This window comes from Lepisosteus oculatus, chromosome 1 (assembly GCF_040954835.1).
Source record: "Lepisosteus oculatus isolate fLepOcu1 chromosome 1, fLepOcu1.hap2, whole genome shotgun sequence".
Classification (NCBI taxonomy): domain Eukaryota; kingdom Metazoa; phylum Chordata; class Actinopteri; order Semionotiformes; family Lepisosteidae; genus Lepisosteus; species Lepisosteus oculatus.
Genome location: NC_090696.1, coordinates 23,892,501 through 23,916,633, shown reverse-complemented (window position 1 = coordinate 23,916,633; position 24,133 = coordinate 23,892,501). Strand labels below are relative to the sequence as shown.

The window sequence follows — 24,133 nt, the reverse complement described above, 5'->3', positions numbered from 1 at the left end:
CAAATAAAAGATTCTAAAAGATTGAATTCCTAGACAAAGGCAGAAGCCATTTAAAAGGCTATTTGTGAGGTGGAATGGTAAAAAACAAAACCCATAAAATAAATGACCCCTCCAAAGATAACATTAAAGCATAAAAAAACCTTTGATTGAAGCCTTATGTTACTGCTGTTTAATTATATTTTATGGCTTATGAGTTAAAATGTAACTATAAGGATTTTTTTTAAATAGTGTTTAATATTTATTATTATTTTAATAATTGGAAATGTGCTTGTATTTGTGTTAATGTGTAACACTGTATTTATAATTTACTAACTTAAATATTTGAATATGAATAATATAAAAATATTCTTGCTTCTATCTTTAGTAAGTGTTCACAGCATTGGTGAATAAAATGGAATGATTTTTGCACTGAGCTTTTTTTTGCACAATATTATTATAGGCAAGTAAAATCGTCAGTCACAATGTACAGCTCAGTCCTGACACCGGAAATATATGAAGCTGTTCTAGTTTAACATAATCTAAATCTTTTTTTCTACATTTTCTACCTAACTCTGCTGTTGTGATTTTTTTTGACTCGGGATATGGTGATTTTTCCTCTTCATGGATTTTGGCCATGCTTAAAATATACAATAGTTTAGTTAAATGTGAGAATATGTAATGCCCTCCAGAAGTATTGGGGCAACAATATCAACTCTTTCATTTTTTCTTTGCAGTCAGGCAATTTATATTTGAATGTGAATCAGATGAATATGAATAAGAAGTAAATTGTAATATGTCTCTTATTTCTGTCATTCATATTAACCTTGTGTTCACGGTGTGGATTAAACACACTAGATGCACAAAATAGTATATAACTTACTGTAGTACGAATGGTGTTTCTGAACAGAAGTTTGACACGGGTGTAAATTCTATACTAAATATCTCACAGGCTAAGCTTGCCCTTTGTGCTTCTTCACACGTGTTTTGTTTTGCATTCCATATTTGCTCTCACCAGAGATATGTCTTTCTGTGGTATTTTTTGTAGCTTCTTTTTTCCTTCCACCTTTTTTTACCTCCCATAAACTCATCTAAGCAACAGAACTTATTTTTTCAAGAGAGACATTGCACTACTGTACTTTTCTTCACATTACTGTACGCCACATTTCTAGGCTTTTTTTAAAACGTTTTTTTTGTTTCATAAAAACTCTACTATTTATTTTTTTATGCTTTGTGATATTGGATGAATGTTATTTGTTGTAGTTTTTAACCTTGAAAATGTTACCCAAATTCTGCATATGAGCAAATTTTGCTTCAATTAGTAAAGATTTTATGAGTACTATAAATACAGTAAACCAGGACATAAGCCTAGAGTCTATACTCATTCATATCCCCTTCTTAGAATGTGCAGATATGCTGATAAAATCATATAATTATTTTCCCATTAGACCCAGATTAACCTTACTATAGAGTCCATGCCTCATTTTGTAAATTAAATAAGTGGATAAATGACAAGCTATCTACTTGTCAAAAGCTACTCTTTTACCTTTATGGAAAATATATGCATCTTGTCGCTTTATATGGAAAAACAAATATTCTAAATCTTTGTATGGAACACACACATATACAAATGCATATTCATATATTGTAGGCTATACTGTATATAACAGTAATTTACATAGTAAATGTTACCCTGATTGTCTCAAATCTTGTCTTTGCATCTAGTACTTTTGCTTTTAATGTACTCACACTTAGAGCCTTTTTATATTCTTTTAATGCATTTGTTCTTGACCTACTGTAACTGATGACCGATAAATCAGAATGACTGAAGCATGTTAATAATATAAAGAACAGTCACCACAGCAACTCAGAAATTGCCTGAACCAACTAAATGGCACTTTCTTGCAACTGGTACTAATGGAATCCTGGTTAATTGAACTTTTTATTCCCTGTATTGTCCATCTAAATACAAGTTTGAGATTTGTCACTTCGTTACATAGCTACTCAATGCAGAAAAAGTGAACTTAAGGGGTTTACTGTACATGGGCAGAATGAAACTCTGCATATTGTACATAAGGACTTAAGGACATCTGCCCTTGTGCTCCCATGAAGTACATCCCGGAGAGTGTGACTTTCAGAATGTGAAAACTCTATTCTCCTTACATGTTAACATCAGCATTTTTCAAATTGTTGAAAGGAAATAATAATAAACAGACAGCTTTAATGTGTGGGTTTGCCATTAGTGCCCTTTTTCCTCAACCTACGGCTACAGTACATGCATGAATCAGCTTGGAATCCTAGAGCTCTCAGTATAAGATTATTGTTATTTAAGGATTTTATTTCTGCAAATATACACACCATCATTTGAATGGTATCCACTGCCTTTGATTGTCCAAAAGAGATGAATATCAGAAATATTCAACAGTTTTAAGTTGCAGTGAAGGAACTTTTGTTTTGGAATGTGAGTCATTACCCATACCATTCATTTCTTTAAACACTGAATTAGCTAATTGTTTCTTGTAATCCAGGTTTATCAACACTCCAGGTGGTGCTGGATACAGCTGCTGAGAAGAAGTGGCAAGTGACAGCTATCAATGTGGGTAACCTCAAAGATGAAAAGAAAGATGAGGCGTACCGCTCACTCTTCCAGGATCTTGAGAACAAGAAAGAAAGGAGAGTTATTTTGGATTGTGAACAAGACAAAGTGAAAGACATCATGGAGCAGGTGTGTAATTTCTATAATATGCTGTTCTTCATATCTTCTTATCTACAAACAATGTATATGTGATTATACCAATTCATTTGTCAGATGTTTTTTATCATAAGCAACCTACATTTTAACCTGTTTGCCCTCCAGAATTATTGGCAGCCTTGGTGAAGATGAGCAAAAAAGGTTATGAAAAAATGTCTTTATTTATCAGCTTGATCTTACAGTAAAAATATAACCTCTCAGTGAGGTGAAATAATTCAAGGAAAAAAAATCCTTAAACATTTTTCTCAAAAACACATGTCACAATTATTGGTACCCCTAGAAATTCCTATGAACAAAATCTGATTGACATATATTCCCATTCATATGTTACCTTTTTTAAGCACATCTGAGTCTTAAGGATCTCTTAAGTGATCATCCATGACTTTCTGTTTCGCTGGGGTATAAATATGAGGTGACATGCAGGCTAAAGACCCTTAGCAATCCATCAACATGGTGAAGATACATAAATGAAATGAGACAAAAGGTTGTTGACCTTCACAAATCAGGCGATGGCTATAAATAAATAGCTTCACACCTGAAAATACCCATCTCCACTATTAGGGCAATAATTAAGAAGTTTCCCCCACACACAGTGAGGAGGATGGTTCGAGAGGCAAAACTTTCTCCAACGATCACAGTTGGACAACTGCAGGAGTTGTTTGCATCCTGGGGTCACCAAGTCTCCAAAACTACAATTAGACGCCACCTCCATGCCAACAAACTATTTGAAAGGCTTGCTAGAAGAAACCAGAAGAAACCATCCGCTGTCGTCAAACCACAGACATAAGCGCCTGGAGTTCGCTAAACATCACTGGATCTTTGATTGGAACTGGGTTCTATGGTCAGGGAAAAATAGAGCTTTTTGGCAACAAACGCCAGAGGTGGGTTTGGTGTAAAAAGAGTCAAGGTCATGCAGAAAAGAACCTAATACCCACTGTGAAGTATGGTGGTGGATGTAGCATCATGGACTCCATCAAAACCAGGAGATCAAAATTAGATAAAAATCTGGCTGCTTCTGCCAGGAGGCTAAGACTGGGTCGTGGTTGGATCTTCCAGCAGGACTATGATTCAAAGCATTTCTCCAAATCCACACAAAAATAGTTCACTGATCTCAGTATCAAGCTTTTGCAGTGGCAATCCTAGTCCACTGACCTACTGTAAACCCCATTGAAAACCTGTGGGGTGAGCTGAAGAGTAGAGTCCTCAAGTGAGGACCAAGGACTCTGAAGGATCTGGAGAGATTTTGTATGGAGGAATGTTCTCAGATCCCTTATACAGTATGTGTTCTCCCACCTCATCCAGCATTATAAGAGAAAACTGAGTGCTTTTATCTTGGCAAAGGGAGGTTGCACAAAGTACTAAATGCGGCGGTGCCAATAATTGCGACACATGTGTTTCTGAGAAAAATGTTTATTTTTTTATAAGGATTTGTTTTTCTTTAAATAATTTTATGTCACTGAAAGGCTAGATTTCTCTCATATTTTCAGTGTCAAGCTAATACAGTAAATCATTAAGACATTTTTTCCTAGCCTGTTTTGCTCAACTTCACCAAGGGTGCCAGTAATCCTGGAGGGCACTGTACTGTATATACCCGGCCATTGTACTGGTACAAGCTTATTGAGATTATATTCATTTGCAATTTTTAAATATTATTTCTTATTATTTAAGTATCTTACTTAGAGCTACAACAGCAGTGTTCTACCTGGAATTTGAACCCATAACCTTCTTTCTATTTACAGTTCCAGAGTTCAAACAATGTTGAGCTAAGAGCAAGTGCTATTACTTTTGACTGTTTTAAAAGTACAGTAGGTGTTGCCTTTTTAGTAGGATGGACTAATAATGATTTACTTCAAGACCCCTTATTTTTCTGTTTGATTTGATGAAATATGTTAATAAGGAGGATCAGAGTCTTGACAAATCCTGTGTTGTACAGAGGCTTTTAATGACCTACTGAGCACTTTATCATGAAACATCTTAATGTGAAAATGTCACTTCCTTTATTGTGTACCCAACCAATTAGGAATTCACCAGCAAAGACTTTTGAACCCACACAGGAAAAAAAAAGACCTGTAGGCACAACCACCTGTTAGAGCTATTCATCTTTTGACATGTACAGTAGTAAGCTTCACAGTGCATGACTGGAGAGTTTAGTGCTGGTTGGAGGAGCAAATTTCATGCTTACATGCAAAATTACATTAACCGTGCGCCTCAAGCTTCAATAAGCAAAGTGTTGTACTGTGCAGTATGTGATATAAGGCACTGAGAAAATATGAATATTCCCCATAGTGAGTTAAGGGTTCAATCTCTTAAGTTTCTGCATCTTAATCTTTCGACTTATTTAGCTTTTGCAAAAGATGAAGTTCATGCTGTTTGGGGATTTGCATGCAGTTTATTAATTATTACAAATGTCATAGGCTTAGTAAATAAAGCTGTTAGTATTTGATGCATAACTAGTATGATCATTCATATTATAAATTATTTATGCTTTACATTTTAAACAAAAAAGTATGGTGTTTTTCTAAGCCCCTCATGGCCCTGAAAGTCCTTGCATTCATCAGGTAGTTATTTAGGTTGCACTTTTTAGAATGTTTATTGCATTGCATCAATACCCATAGATTTAAATCAGTTTTTTTAACAGTTTAATGAAAGAACGAGTGAGATTCTATTCATGTGGAATGTTTCAGATATTATTTTTAATTATTTCAAGACAAGTTTGCTGTTCAGATAAAAAGAATTACCAGGGTAATATTTCCTTATCGGTTCATCTTCTAGTTTGTGATTAGAGCAAGTTATCGCTTATACACTGGTATACTACAGTCTTTGGGTAGTGACACAGATATATTCAGTTGGGTTTGAATAAGCAGCACATCTGTTTTTGTCAATTAGAAATCAAATGGATAAGTGACATTTTACAATGTAAAGTAGTAAGTAGTACACCATACAACACTTATTTTTAATTGGTGCTTGATTATATACTGTAGCTCAGTAAGAGAATGGCCACAGCCATTTTTAACTAGAACAGCAGGACTAAAGTGGGTTTGTTGTAACTAATGTCTATAAACAATATGAGTAACCAGCAACAGAAATACCTCTTTTTAACTAATTGTAAACTTTATTTTTTACTTCTTGGTGACAATGGTAGCCCTCAGTTACTTACAACCAACCCTACCTTTCATTGCTCAAATGACATTTGTTTTTTTTTTTAGGGGTCTATACTACAATATTTGATTAATATGCTTTGGACTATGTCCAGAATCTTAGCTTTCTTATGGGTGCTCTTCCAGGGAAGACTAAGCAGGTTCCTTCAGGTTTTCAAGTCTTCCCTACTACTGTATATCATTCTCTCTTTTCTTTCACTAAGAAATAGTTTTCAGTCTCAGGAATAATCAATATTTTTCAGTAATATCCAGTTCTCTTTCTCTGCCTTCATAAGTTATAAGAGTTTTCATGACTCTTACCCAGTTGCCCCCAGCACTCTCCTACTCTTGCTTTTAACTCATTTTTCTCTTATTGTTGTTCTCATGGCATCTGCTATCACACTTTTCTATCACCGACAGATCCCGTTTGGCCAGGGACACTTCTCAGTACCAAACCCTGGTGTTAATGACACAGTTGCAGTTTGCTCTTCCTACACCTCTTTCTTCATTATGCTAGTTTTCATTATTTTTTCCAATGCCTCAATCCTTCAGTAATGACTCCTGTTTCTTGGCAGTGCACTTCTTCAGCACTGAACCTGGCAAACATGCTACTTATACAATCCTCCTGCCCAAAGCCTGTGTCTCACTTCAAGACAATATTTGCTATAAATGTTTCAAGCTACCCATTTGCTCACTGAGTCCTAAAAGCCTATTTGCCATCCCAGTCCAGCTCTAGCAAGATCTCTCTCTCCTTTCCAGCTGGAGCCTAAATACAGGCTGAATCATTCCTCCCTGTTTACGGTGCCTCTTATATCAGAGTCTTGTAGCCTCCTGTTTACTTTGAACTATAGTTAATTCCATGGAGAGCCTATGCTGACAGCTCATTTCTCTCGTATGGAATTCCATTCACCCTGGGTGCTCTAGACTCACTCAGCTCAGCTGTATCTCATTCTGCAGTAATTTCCAATTATTGGGCAGCCATCTTGCCTCAAAACCACTGCACCAGACTCTCACTACATAACACACTACACATTTGATGACTTTACCACTTTAAGGTTTCTTTTCTAATTGAAAATGACTCCACTAACAAACAATGCATTTTGTATTTTGAAATGTTTTTGGAAAGTTGACTTGTTCTGTAGTATAGTAATTGTACTGGATTTGTTATCTTTGTGCTACTGTAGTATTGATTTTCCTGACACAATCGTGAGGCATGGACACCTTTCTGCATTTTAGCTATTCACATTTTTTGTTAACTGTTTTCTTAAGAAACTGAAGTCTGCCTTCCTCAAATTAGAACTATAACTTTAGGTAACATAAAATAAGGTCAGTCCACTACAATATATACGTGATGAATATTTCATACTTCTGACAGTTGGTAAACTCTTGCTTAAATATTTTTCATTTGGTTTATCCAAAATATAGTAATTTTAACTTGAGTAACAAAATGATATATAATGAAAATATACTACGCATATCATACTATGTAATAATATCATGTCTTTACATATCATACAAATTATTTTCTGTTAATTAGATTAAGTAGAAAATATTTTTCATTTAGATTTTAGTGACCAGTTATATTTTTGAATGTCAAATTCTTGGCTACTGTTTTTTTAGTCTAATTTCACTGCAGATTCCCTGCAACACAATAAAGATCTTTGAGGCAACATTTTGTCACAAAGAGATTAAAGCAACATGGTTATTGATGGTCTTCCTACCATGCTTTGTCATAAGCAAACAACAACAACAACAAATTCTACTACAGTAATAATAATAACTACAGTAATATTATTTAGAATTATGTATAATAATACAATCACACAAATTAATTTACACATATCAAACCACTCAGTAAAAATATCATGTAAATACAACATAATAGAGGATTTTAAGTAGCATGGAATTTAGTGACTTAATTCAGTATTCAGTGGCAGCTCACTTTAGTACTAATATGTAAATGAGGGTTTTTTAAGGCTAGAGATAATTCTTGTACTTTTGAGCAAATTATGAAATATTCAATTTTCTTCTATTTTATGAAAATATTTTTCTTGCATATTGCTGTGTGTAAAATGTCTTTAAAAAGAAATTTCCTCATTACTTTTTAGTCATAAATTCACATAATCTTGTGAATGATTTGTGAATCAAAGAAAAATGATAAATTTTTCTTTGGATCATTATAAGAACAACTTTATAATTTTATATTTATTTTCCAGGTCATAACTATTGGAAGACATGTCAAAGGATACCACTACATTATTGCAAATTTGGTATGATTTTTTGTTCTTATATTTCTTATTGCTTGTTTTATTTTTGGTATTGTATTGTTGTTTACTTCTTATTGTTACAAATATGGGGGGGGATCACCTGGCAGATTAATCAATAAATAAAATAAAAAATCATAACCTCCAACTTGTAAATGATTTTCCAAAGGATATACCCAATTGTATAATTAGAGGCACATAAGTCTTTTGTTCTCTGGTACAGCTTTGATGAAAAGAGTAATAATTCAGGCACATTGGGTTATGAATAGGAACCTATCTTCCTGTTCTAAAATGGACCCATTGAGTAGGAGAGGCCATTTTTTATTGAGGGATTCTTTACACAGGAAATCAAAGTTCCTAATAGCATCAGAATGGCAAACTCTCTTAACAAGGTTTAAATACTCAACTCTAGTCTGGTCATTATTTATGGTCAGGACAAAGAGCTCTCAGCTTCTGCCTTACTGTCCCTTGTCCTTCTTCCTGTTTTGTTTCCAACCTGCCTGTTTTATGCTGTCTTCTTGGACTGTTCATTGACACGTGATCATTTACCCAAAACGTAATTAACCAAAATAGACCGAGGAAAACTTTACATTGATTTTATCATTGAATCTGCATCCCTACATCTCAGCAAGCATCTCCTTGCTTTGAAGCTGGGAATGTTGATACTCATTATATCTAGATTTTTCAAAACTATTGAATATTGACATACAATAGTATCCCTCCGCCATTAAAAAATATTGTCCTCAATAATTGCTTTAATTAAGACATTTTAAAAATTTAAATTAAAAAATATTGTCCTCAATAATTGCTTTAATTAAGACATTTTATCAAGGGGACTATGAAAAGCTATATATGGTATTGTAGCACTTTCGGGTTCACGTGGGTATGCGCCCTCGCCATTGCCACCTTAGGTTGGCCCTCCCCCACTGGGGCTCAAACCAGGGCCCGAGGCCCAGGCCCGGCGTCACTCAACAGGGAACCAGCCGGCTGAGCTAAAGGGAGATCTCCCCTCAGCCTGGCGGCTGAGGTCCCTGCTATTCACAGGCAAGGGTGGTGATGTCACCACGCTTGCAAACCAGCTCGCACAACCTGTGTTGTCGGCCGTACGCGTTACAGTACGTATTGTATGGTAATTTAATTGTCATACTGTACATGTTTTTACTTTTTTTAAGCAATGCCTTTGTTAAAATGTAGCACACAAGTGTTTCAAAAATTCCATCCATCCATTTTCTAACCACTTCATCCAATTCAGTGTTGCAGCCTACCCTGACAAGCAACAGGCACACTGAATAACAAGGTTATACACTGAATTGGACACCACACCAGACACTAACACGCAGACACTAACACTTACAGAAATATACTTTGCAAATGTGTATAATAAATGATACCACCTGCACATTTATTGTGTGTTTCTGAAGGCACTGAAAACATCTTTACTGTATGATTTGAAAATGATTCAGTTTATCCTCATTTCAATTATACCACAGAGGAGACTTTCAGAGTATGGGTTTTACATTACTTTGTAATTTAAAAACCTTAATAATACAGAGATTTTATTGCATCCATGTCTTCTTTTGCAGGGATTTGTAGACGGAGATTTGTCAAAAATCCAGTATGGTGGAGCAAATGTGTCAGGATTTCAGATTGTTGATTTTGATGACCCTTTAGTGTCCAAATTTGATCAGCGATGGGAGGCTTTGGAGGAAAAAGAATATCCTGGTGCTGACAGTAGAATTCGGGTAAGACTCCCTTAAAAATTGTGACTAGAATTTGAATAATGATTACTGACAGCTGCACGCCACCTATGCCTAGTTTGTCCTGAAGTTTCTCTAATTGTTAGATTAAAAAAATAAAAAAATACAAACAGTGGCGTGGAATTTCAATGCAAAATTATAACTTAAAATACCATAGTTTTTGTGTATTATGTATGTTATGTTCACAATAGTTAAAAGGAAATATATTTCTAAGGGAAACCTAGGAAACAAGGCAATTCAATGAGTCACAATGCAATGCACAATTGGAGGAGTTTCTTTTTCATTTTGAGCTCTGGTTATTAAAGTACTGTACCACCAGCTCCCAAGCAAGCCTGTGAATCAGTAGTTTTCATTTATTTATTTTCATGATATTGGAAAGCTTTCATAACACAGCTGCCTGACAACCCAGCACTTCCATATCATGTTTATCTATATTGGTTAACAGTTTGTTTACAGAAAACAAACTTTTTTTTTGTAACTTTTTCATGCAGATTGTTTATAATTGTACGTTTGGTATTGGCCTACTGTCTGTATTAATTTGCACAGCACTTTTATCATAAGCACATTGCCTGTTTTCAGTAATCTAATATCTTTTTGTTTCATAGTCTACACTCTAAATTTCATTTTGATTCAGAGTTGTCACCTGTAGGCATATTGACGTACTGTACTGTATAGATGATTTATTTCCTCTTTGTTTAATTCCAAATATGGTCTTAGGAGCCCACATAGATTCCTATGTGATGCTGATACAGAAGAATTGTTTGTGTAATACTGAGCAGTTAATTTTTTTAGGGAATTTCTTTTAAAACTGTTTTTTTATTTTATTTAATTTCTGTTCTGAACATTTCAGGGTACTTCTTGTGTCTGAAACACTAATTCAAAAATACACTAATTCAATGTTTTCGGAACATTGAAATAACAGTAAATATAATTATGTACAAGGATATTTAGGAACAAGATAAATGATTCATTCCATTCTGATTCATTAATACCTGTTACAGTAACATTTTTAAGTTATGTGAAGATGGGCAGCTGTGACACACAAATAGGTTTTCTCTTTTACAGACTCTTCATCTAATGTATCTGCCTTTTCCTCAAGCTGCTTACTTAAAATAAACCTTGAGTGGAGAATTTCTGCTTTTCTTACCTCTTCTCTCATTTTAATTTGAATTCCACAGACATTACTACAGCACTCTTTATCGTATCATCACATTAACAGGCGTGGAGACTTTTTTATACTGACTTGTATTGGTTGCTTGCCACTTGCCCAGTAATTTTCCATCATGCTTAACATACCGGTATGACATAATCATCAAGTAGTGCCACAGTGTTTTAATGGGGTGAAATGGACATACTGGGCATTATTCAACAACATTTAAATGCGTTAAATTAACTTTGTTAACACTGACACATCAATCAACTGAAAATGGAATGCAACAACATTAACCTTTTCCCATTTAAACTGTTACTGTCATAAGCTGAGTATGTGTTTTTTTCCGTGCCCCCTAAAAGCCAAATCCTGTCATCATTTTGTCAAGAATAATTTTCAGTGCATACAAATGAGTGGTCGGGGGTGTTTTAAAAGCATTGTTTTCCATCAATGTAATGGATCTACCATGCCAGCAAATCCTATTTATTAATTGGAAAACACAAAGAGTCATAGAGCCCTTCTCACCATAGTAGATAGAAGGATTCATTTTGTCATTTATTTTTTATGAATCCTATCACAACCATGAGCTTGAATAAAAATTAAACAAAAAAAATATATTTATAATTATTTTTGACAGTGTACACTAGCTTTTTGTTACATGCCTTTGCAGTGCATAAAACATTTACAATTGGAATTCTTTTATTGAGGTTGAAGGAATACACACAGTAAAATAGTGATAGTTCATGTAAATAGTTGTTAAAATTTATGAAAATGTGTTAAAGCTATAAGTAATAAACAGGATAGCCTTGGGACTTTATTAATTAACTTTGTGTTCATAGTTGCACAGTGTACTATGGTACTGTAAGATGGCACTGATCCTGTAGTGACATGTCAGCTCAGCTCTCTGTGTCTAAGAGTGTGTGTTTGGCATTTCTGTTGTTCAGCAACCATAAGCAAAATTGCAGATCTGGGGATAATTGCATTCAGCGTTAAGGAACTTTATGAGTTCTGCCCTGTTGACTGCAGTTGGATTTACCTTCAGAAATTAGACCTTTGAGACAGATTTGCGTAGGAGGTGTAAGATAGCAGCTAAAGAGAAGGTGAAGTCATACGTTCCATACATGTGAGATTTGTGCTAAATAAGAAGGATGAGATGACTGTAATGGTGGGAGTGCAAAAGGACTATAGACTAAGTTGTCTGATCTATTTTATGGGAAACTGACTGAATAAGGAAAACCCAGATAGTCTGGTTTCAGTCGATGGTTTCTCAATCATTCGTGCAGAAAGGGAGTCTGCCGTGCCCGGAAATACTAGAGGTGGTGAATTGTATGTCAATTAGCTGTGGTGGCACCCACAGCATATTTCAGTTAAGCACCATCTGTGTACTCTGTTGAAGGTTAAGCAGTAGGCATGTAGACCCCAGTATCTTCCCAGAGAAGTTTCCCATTTAATAGTGATTGCTGTATACATCCCTTCCTCTGAAGATGCTAAAGTTTCCACTGAGACCTTAAACAAAACAAACAGCACCAGGCGCCACCATAGTGTTAATTTGTGGTGATTTTAATCGCTGTTTACTGGCAATGATACTTAGCTTTTTTAAACGATATGTCACTTGTCCAACACAAAATGGAAACACTCTGGATTTATTATACGCCGAAGTGTAAGGGCAATGTATCTCAAAGCTTTTACTCTTCTGGGTTCCGATCACAGTATGATTCATTTCCTTCCTTAATATGAGTTAGTGTTACATAGGTAACCCATCATTGTGTGCTTCATTCGTGAGTGGACATTGGAGGATTCTCTAATCTGGAGTATATTCATTGAGGAGCAGGGATAGGATATTGAGGGACTGATTGAACTTATAACACATATAAACTTTTGTGTTGATACCACTGTGCCTTTTAGACTGTTGCATTGTTATTTGAATTATAAGCCATGGAGAAGTAAGGACTTGAAGATTATGCTCAATAAAAATAGAAAGTCAGTCTGTGAGAGATCCAGGGAAGAAATGAAACTGGTGCAGAAGGAGGTGAAAATAAAACTCGAAAGTAAACTGTAGAACAACAATATTAAAGATATCTGGAATGGAATGAAACTTACTACTATGTTTGTAGTGGAGGCCAGTCCTCCACTACAAAAAAAAAAGATGGTGCGGTGGCTCTGTGGCGAAGGATTTGCACCTCTTGCAGGAAGGTTGCCGGATTGTATCCCGTGGCCGGCAGAGGAATCGTACTCCGTTGGGCCCCTGAGCAAGGCCCTTAACCCCAACTGCTCCAGGGGCGTCGTATAAATGGCTGACCCTGCGCTCTGACCCCAAGCTTCTCTCCCTGTCTGTGTGTCTCATGGAGAGCAAGATGATATATGCGATTACACAAATTCCTAATACAAGAAATTGTGTATGGCCAATAAAGTGATCTACCTGGACAGTAACAAAGAGCTGACTAAACACCTTTTTTAACAGAACCAACCCATAGGAGGTAGTAGAGTCTGCTTTTGTGGTTACCTCTGAACAGGTGGGAAAGAGCTGAGGCCATTAATCCAAATAAGGCAGATGGGCCTGATGGTAATAGTACAGAGAAGGTGTGGAAGTCAACAGCATTCTATTTTACAGTTCTTGTTCAATTTATCACTAACACTTCACAAATTAGGAAATAATTTGGAAAAAATCTTGTATTGTACCGGTTGTTGTAACAGACAAATAAGTTCTGGATCCCGAGATGAAGTTAAACAGATGAATTTTATTGCATGCAAGGAACAATAAAACCGAAGTATTGTTCGAAGTACAGGTACAAAACTTCCAGTTTATATAGCCCTTTTCTGCCGCTTCTGACGTAGCTCATTACCTTAGTAATGGGGGGAGGTCATGGTGTCCAGCCAGTTCACAGACTTTGGTCACTCTTAATGGTCCGTGTTAGGTTTCCTTCCCTGGAGGTTTCCTAGCTGGCATCTGGAATCCTTATCAGTTATCCCCCTTTCTTGCCATAACTCTAGCCTGTTACTTAGAAGTCCAGTCCTCATGCAGAAAGGACTCAGTTAACCCCTTCTTCACATTATATCTTTCTTCACGGTTCATAAGAAATCCTAGCTCCACAGCTCTGAATGATTTTCGATCAGTGATCCTCACCTCACACATCATGAAGATATTTGAACAGGTTATCCTAGGTTATCTACGGCAACATCTGACTGATCTCTGCAGTTTGCATATCAGGCATGTATTGGTGTTGAGGATGCAATCCTCTTTATGCTTAGAGAGTATACTCCCACTTGGAAAAGGCCAGGTTTTTGTGTGTAAGAATGGATCCCTGATGCACCAAAGAGAGGTTAGGAAATACTTTTTACCCACGGTCATCTATCTGAATAGTTCCAAAACTTTCTAAGATTTTACCTTGGACTTTTAATGTTTTTACTGTTCTTCTTTTAAGAATAGTGTACTTCATAGTTTGATCAAGTGTGTCAAAGCTATGCATTATAAAGTAGGTCTGTTTATGGAATGGCTGTCATGTTTGTATAGTGTTATTGTGATTTTTATATCTGTGGGTTTTGTTGGACATTTCATATCATATTGTAACAGTGGTTAGTCAGCTGACAAAAATAATACAGTCAAAATAATGTTGACTTTATCTTACTAACAAAAAAGGTAGACAGCGAAACAGCATACAGCACTCGATATATTTTACATATATTATGTAGTAGATAAAAATCAGAATTATTACAGGATTCGTAATTCATAATGTAACGCATATACAGTAATAACTGAGAACTACAGTAAATTTCTAAAAACCTGTTATTGTAGAAAGGTTCTTACTTATGTATGTAATGGGGGGAATGTGAGGCAGTGAAGTTTATCATTATTCTACATTAATGTATTACTATTACAAACACATTTTGCCAGGTTTGTAATGTTGATTTTCTTGTTATTCTTGCAGTACACATCTGCCTTGACCTATGATGCTGTGCAGGTAATGACTGAGGCTTTCCGCTATCTGCATAAGCAGAGGATAGACATCTCCAGAAGAGGCAACAATGGGGATTGTCTTGCGAACCCTGCTGTACCCTGGGCACAAGGAGTGGAAATTGAAAGAGCATTGAAACAGGTGAATTGTAACCACAGAATTTCAGTATGCAGTAATGTGTAATGTGCCACAGTAGAAGAGGATTTTAGGCTCCATAAATCCCAATGGAATATGCTCTTCTTAATGGCCTGAGATCCAGTGATTACATAACAGTATATAAAAATAAAATCTTTGAAAGCTAAATAAATGTGCTTTGCTTCGACAATATGGTATGCTTTCATTTTTTATTCTGTCACCCAGGTCCATGTGGAAGGTTTGACAGGAAACATTCAGTTTGATCAGTATGGCAAAAGAGTGAACTACACAGTTAATGTTATGGAACTAAAAAATAGTGGACCGGTGAAGGTAAGATGGCCCATTTAGAAGGAAATGTATAACCATGTTTTTCTCCAGATGTGTAGACTTTTTCTCCAGGTGTCAAGTGAACTCGGAGTCCATAATAATCTAATACTGCACAAATGAAAAGCTTAAGACATATTTACTTAAGTCAGAGCAAATATGTTTTCTGTTTTGTTTGATACATTTTGAACATCAGAATACAATCACTACTTAAATATCATTTGAATGGCAACTTAGAATATAGCTTTGTAACTCAGAAGGATTGGAAAATAACTGCTAACATGTTTTATCAGTTTGCAAACATTTGGTAGGATGTTGTAAATATAAAGCACTATGATAATTATCTCATTTTTCAGATTGGATACTGGAATGAAGTTGACAAAATGGCTGTTACAAAACCAGACATTCTTCCAAATGAATCTATGGGATTGGAAAATAAGACAGTCATTGTGACCACAATTTTGGTGATTCTTTAAATGTTTTTTTTTAATTAAAGTCTTAAGATGAATCCATTTATCTTATGTATTTTTCATTAAATACTTATTGACTGTATGCTTAAAGAATTTGGCTTGTATACCATTCTCATATTTTAGCTTTTATCTGGTAAAATTGTATTATATTTATTAGAAAGTTTTATTTATCATATTGCATTGAATATATTGCATTTTTTAAACTTCCCTTTTCAGGAAGCACCTTATGTGATGCTTAAGAAAAATGCTGACCTCTTTGTCGACAATGATAGGTATGAAGGTTACTGTGTGGATCTTGCTGCAGAAATAGCAAAGCACTGTGGTTTCAAATACAAGCTCTCCATAGTAGGAGATGGAAAGTATGGAGCCAGAGATGCTGAGACTAAAATCTGGAATGGAATGGTTGGAGAATTAGTGTATGGGGTAAGAAAAACACAGAAAAACAGTCTCTTTGACATTTATAGTTCAAGTTGATATACTGTTTAAAACACTACTGCATTTGCTGCATTGTTTATAGAATGATATAAATCTGACATACGTAATGTTGAATTCATACTTTGCAGATTTGACAAAATTTTTAGTGCACTAAAAAAAAGTTAGTGCCTAGTGCCTTCAATTTGTTATATGTGTTATATACATATGTTTTATATAATTACAAGATCAGTTATAGTAAAGTTTTCTCTAATAATATCATACAGTGAACTTTCTCTCAATTTATTGTCCTGTCTGAGATTAGTAAATTCGATTCTGGGCTTTATGTTTAACATTATTTTTGTCTGTATCCTCTTTTCATTCTGATTACAGAAAGCTGATATAGCAGTTGCTCCATTAACCATTACCCTGGTGAGAGAAGAAGTGATTGACTTTTCAAAGCCTTTTATGAGTCTGGGAATTTCCATCATGATTAAGAAGCCTCAAAAATCCAAGCCAGGGGTGTTTTCCTTCCTAGATCCCCTGGCATATGAAATCTGGATGTGCATCGTGTTTGCTTACATTGGGGTCAGTGTGGTTCTCTTCCTAGTCAGTCGCTTCAGCCCCTATGAGTGGCACACCGAGGAATATGAAGATGGACAAATACAAACTAACGAATCAACAAATGAATTTGGGATATTTAATAGTCTCTGGTTTTCTCTTGGTGCCTTTATGCAGCAGGGATGCGATATTTCGCCAAGGTTGGTCTCTCAAACGTTTTAACTTTGTGCATCTGCGGTCCTTGTCTAATGCCATGGTGCATATATGTTTGCCTCCTGGAAATCCATTCCTGGGTGACTTTTCTCCCATGGATGAAGCTCTTTGTTCCCTAAGAGCAAAGGTTTTGCCTAGAAACTGTCCCTCTTAAGACAAAGAGCATATACAGGACAAGAAATACCAGATTGATGTGTTGATTTCACGTCAATTGAGTATTTCTTCTGTGAACATATATACACCATGCCGAGACCGTAAGATGCACGAGGTTGCTGTCATTTCCTGTCCTCTTGGAGGGGTACCGTGTTTTTGCTGCATATTCCCATTTTACGGTCCTCGGTCCATGGGTTTATATACAGTAGGTGCTATCAGAATCAACAATACAGTAGCACAATAATAGCATAGCAGTACCCTCCCTGCCTTTAATTTAACATTTTCTTTCCAGTTGTGTATACCTTCTGCTTCCTCCTATTTTACTAAAGGTAATAACTACACCATTGAATCTCCTGCTGAGTTGGTTTAAACAAATATGGTAAGCAAAGCCTCTCATGCACTTTGTTTCTTGACATCACATGATGTCCAGTCACACTAAGTATGTTAAGTACATACACAAGATAACTAATACACAATCTTACCGTATCTTATTGGTTAAAAGTACAAACTTTTTTTCTTTCTAAGTTTGGCCTTGTAATGTAAACTTAAAAAAAACACTTATTGCTTTCCGCACAAAGTACTGTCATAATCACCAGACGATGACCTCCTAATGGTGTTTAAGCGTTTTTTTAAACACCACTTTTAAAAATAAACTTACTTTATACGGGTAAAAGCAGATATCATGCCCACTTAGTATTTACTTATTACAATTGGTTGTTGGCCAATATTTTGTCTACACACAAAAATATTTCTTTGAAGGTCTGAAATTATATTTTTAGAAACAACATTGTACATCTGTATTCTATGTGAATTTATTACAGAATTCTGAGATGAAGGTTAGATTCTAATCTCACCTACTTCTGCTCTCCTGCACACATGTATATACAGTATACCCACTTCCCTTTATGCATCTCTTTCACACCCCTCTTGCCACACCAACTGCACCCTTACAGCAGCTCCCTAGCTGTCAGACCAAAAAGAATTCTACCATTCTCAAGTTATGTGAGTTACACCATACGTTTTCCTTTATCATATTCACTCATTCACTAAGATCTAACATAATTACTGAAATTAGTTGTTTTGGCTAAAGGCAGTTTAATATTTCACTTACTACCTTTCTCTTCAAATATTTTCCTTGCTTAAACATTTTGTTAACATTTTAAGTATATCACTTAGAATTACTTTGATTTGCATCATTTATTTAAGGTATCTTTTATTTTCTGTGGAGTAGTACATGTCAAGGTGGTTAAATGATCAATATATTTCAAACTCTCAACAAGGAGTTCAACATTGTTATTTCATCATGTTATATTGATTTTTTCTATTGTCAAGAAGTTAAAGGCTAATTAACATACATTTCTTTAAACTTGGTATATACTTTGTGTTTCATTGTATTAAGCATTTTCTTTTATAAAATACAAAATAATCACTGTTTCTATAGGCTTTTTTGCATATAGGTATAAGCTTTTCATCTTTAACAATATGCTACGTACTTGAGGTAAATGATGTTCATATTTTTATCAGTTGTACTTTTTTCAGGTCTTGTTTTCAGAACAGTACTGTAATCTGCTATTCTTCCATTTTTATAGAAGAGGAGATGGGAAAAAAGACACAAATATCAGCATGCTGCGATTAAAGCCTGGAATATTTCTAAGTTTCAATTTATTATCACCATCTATGTGTTGCAGCTGTTTGATTTACCCATAATCACACATATCTCATGAACATTTTTTCTTCAGTCTATAAACATCCAGGTTTACATAATAACTCTTTTTTTAACCTTACTGTACCTCCATACCAATAATGGATGTTAGTCATCCTTCATGTATGTTATACTTTAATGTCTAGCTTAGTTTCTCAACACTTTTATGTCTAATTGCTTAACAAAGCATTACCATTGTAGGACTGTCCTGTCTGATTTAAAATTAATTTTGAATGCTTAATGATTTTTGTCTTTTCTAGTCTTCTGTTACACATCTATGAAAAATGTCTCCATCAAAGCTTACTGTCAATACACTGTGATTTAAGAGCTACAGTATGTGGGGAAGCCAGATGTGCATATTGAAAGCTTGCATGTTTGGGTCAGAAACATAGATAAACAATTGAAACGGTCTTAGCTTCCTTGTGTCATTTATTGCACCAGCTCTTAAACTGCCATATACAGTACAGTAACTTGTTTTCCGCTAATTGTTCCCTCTGCGGATTGAATGCTCCTCTTTACTTATTGTGGCATAGTATAGAACTTATCTTGTCTCTTCTCACTCTTTAGCTCTCTTTTTCATTGTTCTGAATTCATTTCACACTTGTTAATAGATCCCTCTCTGGGCGAATTGTTGGCGGTGTGTGGTGGTTCTTTACCTTGATCATAATCTCATCCTACACGGCAAACTTAGCTGCTTTCCTGACTGTTGAGCGGATGGTATCTCCTATTGAAAGCGCAGAAGACCTTGCTAAACAAACAGAGATTGCATATGGAACTCTGGACTCTGGCTCTACAAAAGAATTTTTCAGGGTAAGAGGTGTTTTAAATTTTAAATAGATGTTTCTCTACAATATACACAGTATAAATACTGTATATAAAATAGCTTTCTTACAGCAGCCTGCAGCAGTATATAATAACTTTTGTACAGCAGTACAGTTTATTGTCAGTGATGCTTGCATATAAAAAAGAAGAGTGCCACTGTATAAGGTGTATTCATATTAATAACAATTTTAATATCTGTTGGGGCACTTAGAGTGCAGTAAAGTCTGGGTCCTATAGTCCAGATATTGCTGGGATAAGTCATAATCAGTTGTGACTAGGATTTCTCATGTTTGAGTCCTATAGTCCAGATATTGCTGACTCTGGGATAAGTCATAATCAGTTGTGACTAGGATTTCACAACTGTTTGAGAGCTGCTTGAATTGGATAGACATGAGCTGTGACCTACTGGCCACTTGCTACAGTATGTCCAGTGAAAGGCAAAGCTATAAATACTCTTAAATTGGGACAAAAACTTGGGAACAGTGATGGACAGCTCTGTCCATTGGCAGTTTGGAAAAAGGTGTGGATACTTACCAGTGTTGGTATGATGTAGAGGTAAAGCTAAGTTGATTGACAAATGTTTTCAGATTAGGGAATGGAGGTGCATCATTAAGAAAAAAAATATCAATAAATATAAAAAAACAGAGTGAAAAATTCCTTCAACCCAACTTTCAAAGATATTTATTGACATTAACCAAAATATTTAATGACTAATAATATAAACGTATAATACACATTCTGGTATATTTATTATCATTAAAAACACCAGTTGGTTTTTCATAATGATAACATTTAGTGTTAATTAATCTATTAATCTAACTATAATCTAACTTTTAGTAAATCCTTAGTTTTTAAAAAACAGACTAAAGGTTTTTAAAGCAGGATCAAATAGATCTGTTTTCTTAAAGTTTGTACCAGAAAGATACAAAATTGAGAAAAACTCGAGAACATCTGAGAACTGTGAGTAGAAGAAAGGATAACACTAGGTTAAATGTAAAGGAAAGATGTCAGTTCTCGTCTTTTCCAAAATTAGATCAGCCACAGATTTCTTATTGATCATGTCTGAATGTGACATCTTTTCTTCTTTTTTTTGCGCTACATTTTACTTTAGTTTTCATATATACAAAGAAAAATATGAATTTAGCAATACAAACAAAGCTATAAAAAAGAAAGCATATTAAAATTATTGTATTGAGGAAAAATAGTGGTTATCTCTAGGTCTAGAAGCATATCATTTTCTTAAAGATTCAGACTACACTTCTCAAGAAAGCTGGGAATCATGTTAGTAATCTGAAAAAATAAAGGGATATGTTTAAACTGTTCATTTAAATTGAAAATGATATTACTTTCTAAAGAGGAAAAATGTGTCATTGAATGCTTTGTAGCAATTTTTAAAATAAATAAAATAAAAGTAGGACCTGCTGTCTTGATCTTCAGAAAAACTATAGTCTTGGAAGGGTTTATGTTAAACCCAGTTAGTGTGTACACACATAACATATACACACATTTTATACTGTATACATAAAGGTTAGAGTGTGGAGCTGTGGCAGCTAGCAAGCTGCAAAGGAAAAGCAGAGTATTTCAATGCTGAAAAGTAAAAGAATGTCAAGAAAACTTAATGTAAGTATAGAACAAGCTATTGAGTCATGCTGCTGAAGCTGATACTCCATCTACTTTCAAGAAATGGCTGGATAAGATCCTTGGATCAATTACTGTAGTTACTAACTACCAAATGGGCTCGATCAAATGACCTCCTCTTGTTCGCAACCTTATGTTCTTATGTTTCAACTGAAGAGGCTATATTGTTGTTAAGTGTGGAATCAACCTCCGTTTATGCCAACCTATATACACATTTATATAGATAGGTAGATATATGTACTGTTTATGTAAATTGTTACTAAATAATTCTGTCTTTTCATTATATTAAATTTGTTTGTCAAGTGATTTTAATTGTTTCATCATCTGCTGTATATCCAGTGCCAGATGGTCTATATTGGCTTTAATTACCTCAACGAGGAGTTTGTTTTCATTAAATAAACACAACTAATACAGGACTTTTTAAATAACTGATATTTTGAATGACTACTTTTTTTCTGTAAATGCTATTAATATATTTTAAAGTGGAGTGTTCACAGAAAATGTAGGTATTCTAAAAATCAAAATTTCTGAGATGGATTCCATGGGCATATTTTTGTGTACATATTTGTTTTCAATATGAATGCATAAGGTTATGCATTCAGAGAAATAAAAATAAAGAACATATAAAGGAGCCTGCAGGTTTTCACATCTGACATTTTTTAATGTACTGTGTACAGTAAGTCCAGTATGGTCTCAAAGTCAGTATACTTTGGTTATATTTTCAAAGCTTTATAACATGAGTTTCAGTTTCTTAAAAAATGTAGACAACGGGCTAAAGAAAAAATATGTCTCTAGCACCTTGAGGGCATACCCCCAGCTTGGCTGAATAAAAGTGCCGTAAGGAAGTGAACAATATAGAGAAAGGCTAAGGTTGTGTTATTTACCCACAGCAACGCATATGTTGTAACACTATATTTGTCAATCATTTGTTTGGTGCAGCCAAAGCTAGTCGTTCTGTCATCTTCAGTGGCAGAGCAATGGTTAAAGCTTGTTCAGGCAATCAGGCAGTCCCAGTCCCTTTGGTTCAGATGGAAAAACAGTTATTTTTATTCAACCGCTATGTGGATTAGATGGTCTATTAGGGTTGTTTGAACTTCCAGTCAATCATGCACATATTCTATGAGAATGCCCCTTTGTGACTAAACTTTAGATCCTGTTGCAAACAATTTTGAATGCAATTGTGAAGACCTGTACCTCAGGATCTCCATACAGGTGTTAATAAAACACTGAGAGAAGGTATAAAACAGATCTTGTGTTTTGTTATAGCCATTACACCAACATATGAATGATTAAGTCCTCTGAAAATGCAGTCAGCTATGGTGTTTAAAAATGCTTAACAACCCAAATTCAAAGGAAATGGTGAGGTTTTGTGAATTCAGTTCAGGACTGCTTTGTAATGGAAAGGAATTAGGAAATGGTTAAAAAGGAGACAATGAGAAATGTTACTAAGATAAAGAAAAACATAAGTGTAAGAAACCTGAATTTCTGATCTGAGGCAGAAGACATGGAGGTACAATAATTACTTATTAAGGTTAAGATCTGATGCTGTCACTATCAACCGCTGAACCCAAGATTGACGTAAATATGAATTTTTCCTTTAGGAAGTGTGCAGTTTAGAGAAGCTTGGTGTGTTCCTATTGCTTTTGTTCTAGCTAGCGAAGTAGACATCACCTGATCATTTAGGTTTCTTCAGTGTGATATGCAGTGTGAACTGGCTTTGGAGTTTGCCTCACTGTTCCAGTTGAGATCTATGCTACTTCTCCTTGACATACTGGCTTCCTTGGGTCTTGTCTTCAGTAGAACCTGACTTCCAAATTCTGGTTCTTCCAAATTCTTGTTCTTGTCTTGCTCTCTTTATAAGCCATAGACAGACTTCTCCCAGAGTCTTGTCTGCCAGTGTTCTGGTTGGCCAGTTTATACCTGTGTTTTGCATATCTTGCATTCAGGAATTTTTATTGCATCCTTCTGGAGATCCTGGCAAAATGTCCTGTATTTGTTAAGACTCATACATTTTTCTGTGTGATTCTCACAGGTTTGATATTTAGATTTCTGAACTCAGGTTTTCCCTATTCATTTGATGCCAATCCAGCATAACACGGTTTTTCTGATATCAATTTTTTTGTTTACCCTTTTGCTATAAAAGTAATGCGGGATACTGTACCTCATTTTGCCACTAAAAGGGTCACTCGATATTCTAAGCTTGAGTCCTGTGACCCTCAGTCTCGGCAGGATGGATCAAATAATTTATTCTTTGAATTCTAGATTCTTTTAGAAGTGCTTGATGCAATCAGAATTCTGACTGTTTTATTATAAATAACTCTTTATGATATTTATGGTACCAAACAAGCAATATCTACAATCATTCGGAAAGATATCCCTTGCTTCTTTAGTTTTGACACAGTTGGTTATATTTTTGTAAGTATAACTTACTCTATGGATTACTCCATTTAATATAAACCAAGCATGGTGTTCATGGTGCATATGGTACAGTATATATATTGACAATTATAAGGTATTTTTGCCCAGTTTCTTTAAACTGAAATCTAGTCATTTTGATGTGGCTCTTTTGTGTGCCCTCTGAATTTTACTACACCAAATTTAAAATCCAGTCTTCTGGAGCAGGGGGCCTCTTCTCCCAGTAAAGTGTTTTGTCTGTGCAAATCATATCTTTCCTTAATAGGATGATTAACAGTCTTGATCACTTTGACATGTCAT

At 35.1% G+C, this 24,133-nt stretch overlaps 1 protein-coding gene across 6 annotated transcripts in view; it reads left to right on the top strand.

The window, feature by feature from the left end:
• The window catches only part of gria2b (glutamate receptor, ionotropic, AMPA 2b), a 71,532-nt gene that overhangs the window by 39,782 nt on the left and 7,617 nt on the right, over positions 1-24,133 (top strand). For all 6 annotated transcript variants that reach the window (XM_006629475.3, XM_006629474.3, XM_069187904.1 and 3 more), the window contains exons 4-12: positions 2,505-2,701; positions 8,082-8,135; positions 9,713-9,871; positions 14,963-15,130; positions 15,350-15,454; positions 15,805-15,912; positions 16,135-16,341; positions 16,723-17,090; positions 19,570-19,768. In XM_006629475.3, coding sequence (XP_006629538.2) covers positions 2,505-2,701; positions 8,082-8,135; positions 9,713-9,871; positions 14,963-15,130; positions 15,350-15,454; positions 15,805-15,912; positions 16,135-16,341; positions 16,723-17,090; positions 19,570-19,768 — 1,565 coding nt within the window. The remainder of the gene's footprint in view (positions 1-2,504; positions 2,702-8,081; positions 8,136-9,712; positions 9,872-14,962; positions 15,131-15,349; positions 15,455-15,804; positions 15,913-16,134; positions 16,342-16,722; positions 17,091-19,569; positions 19,769-24,133) is intronic.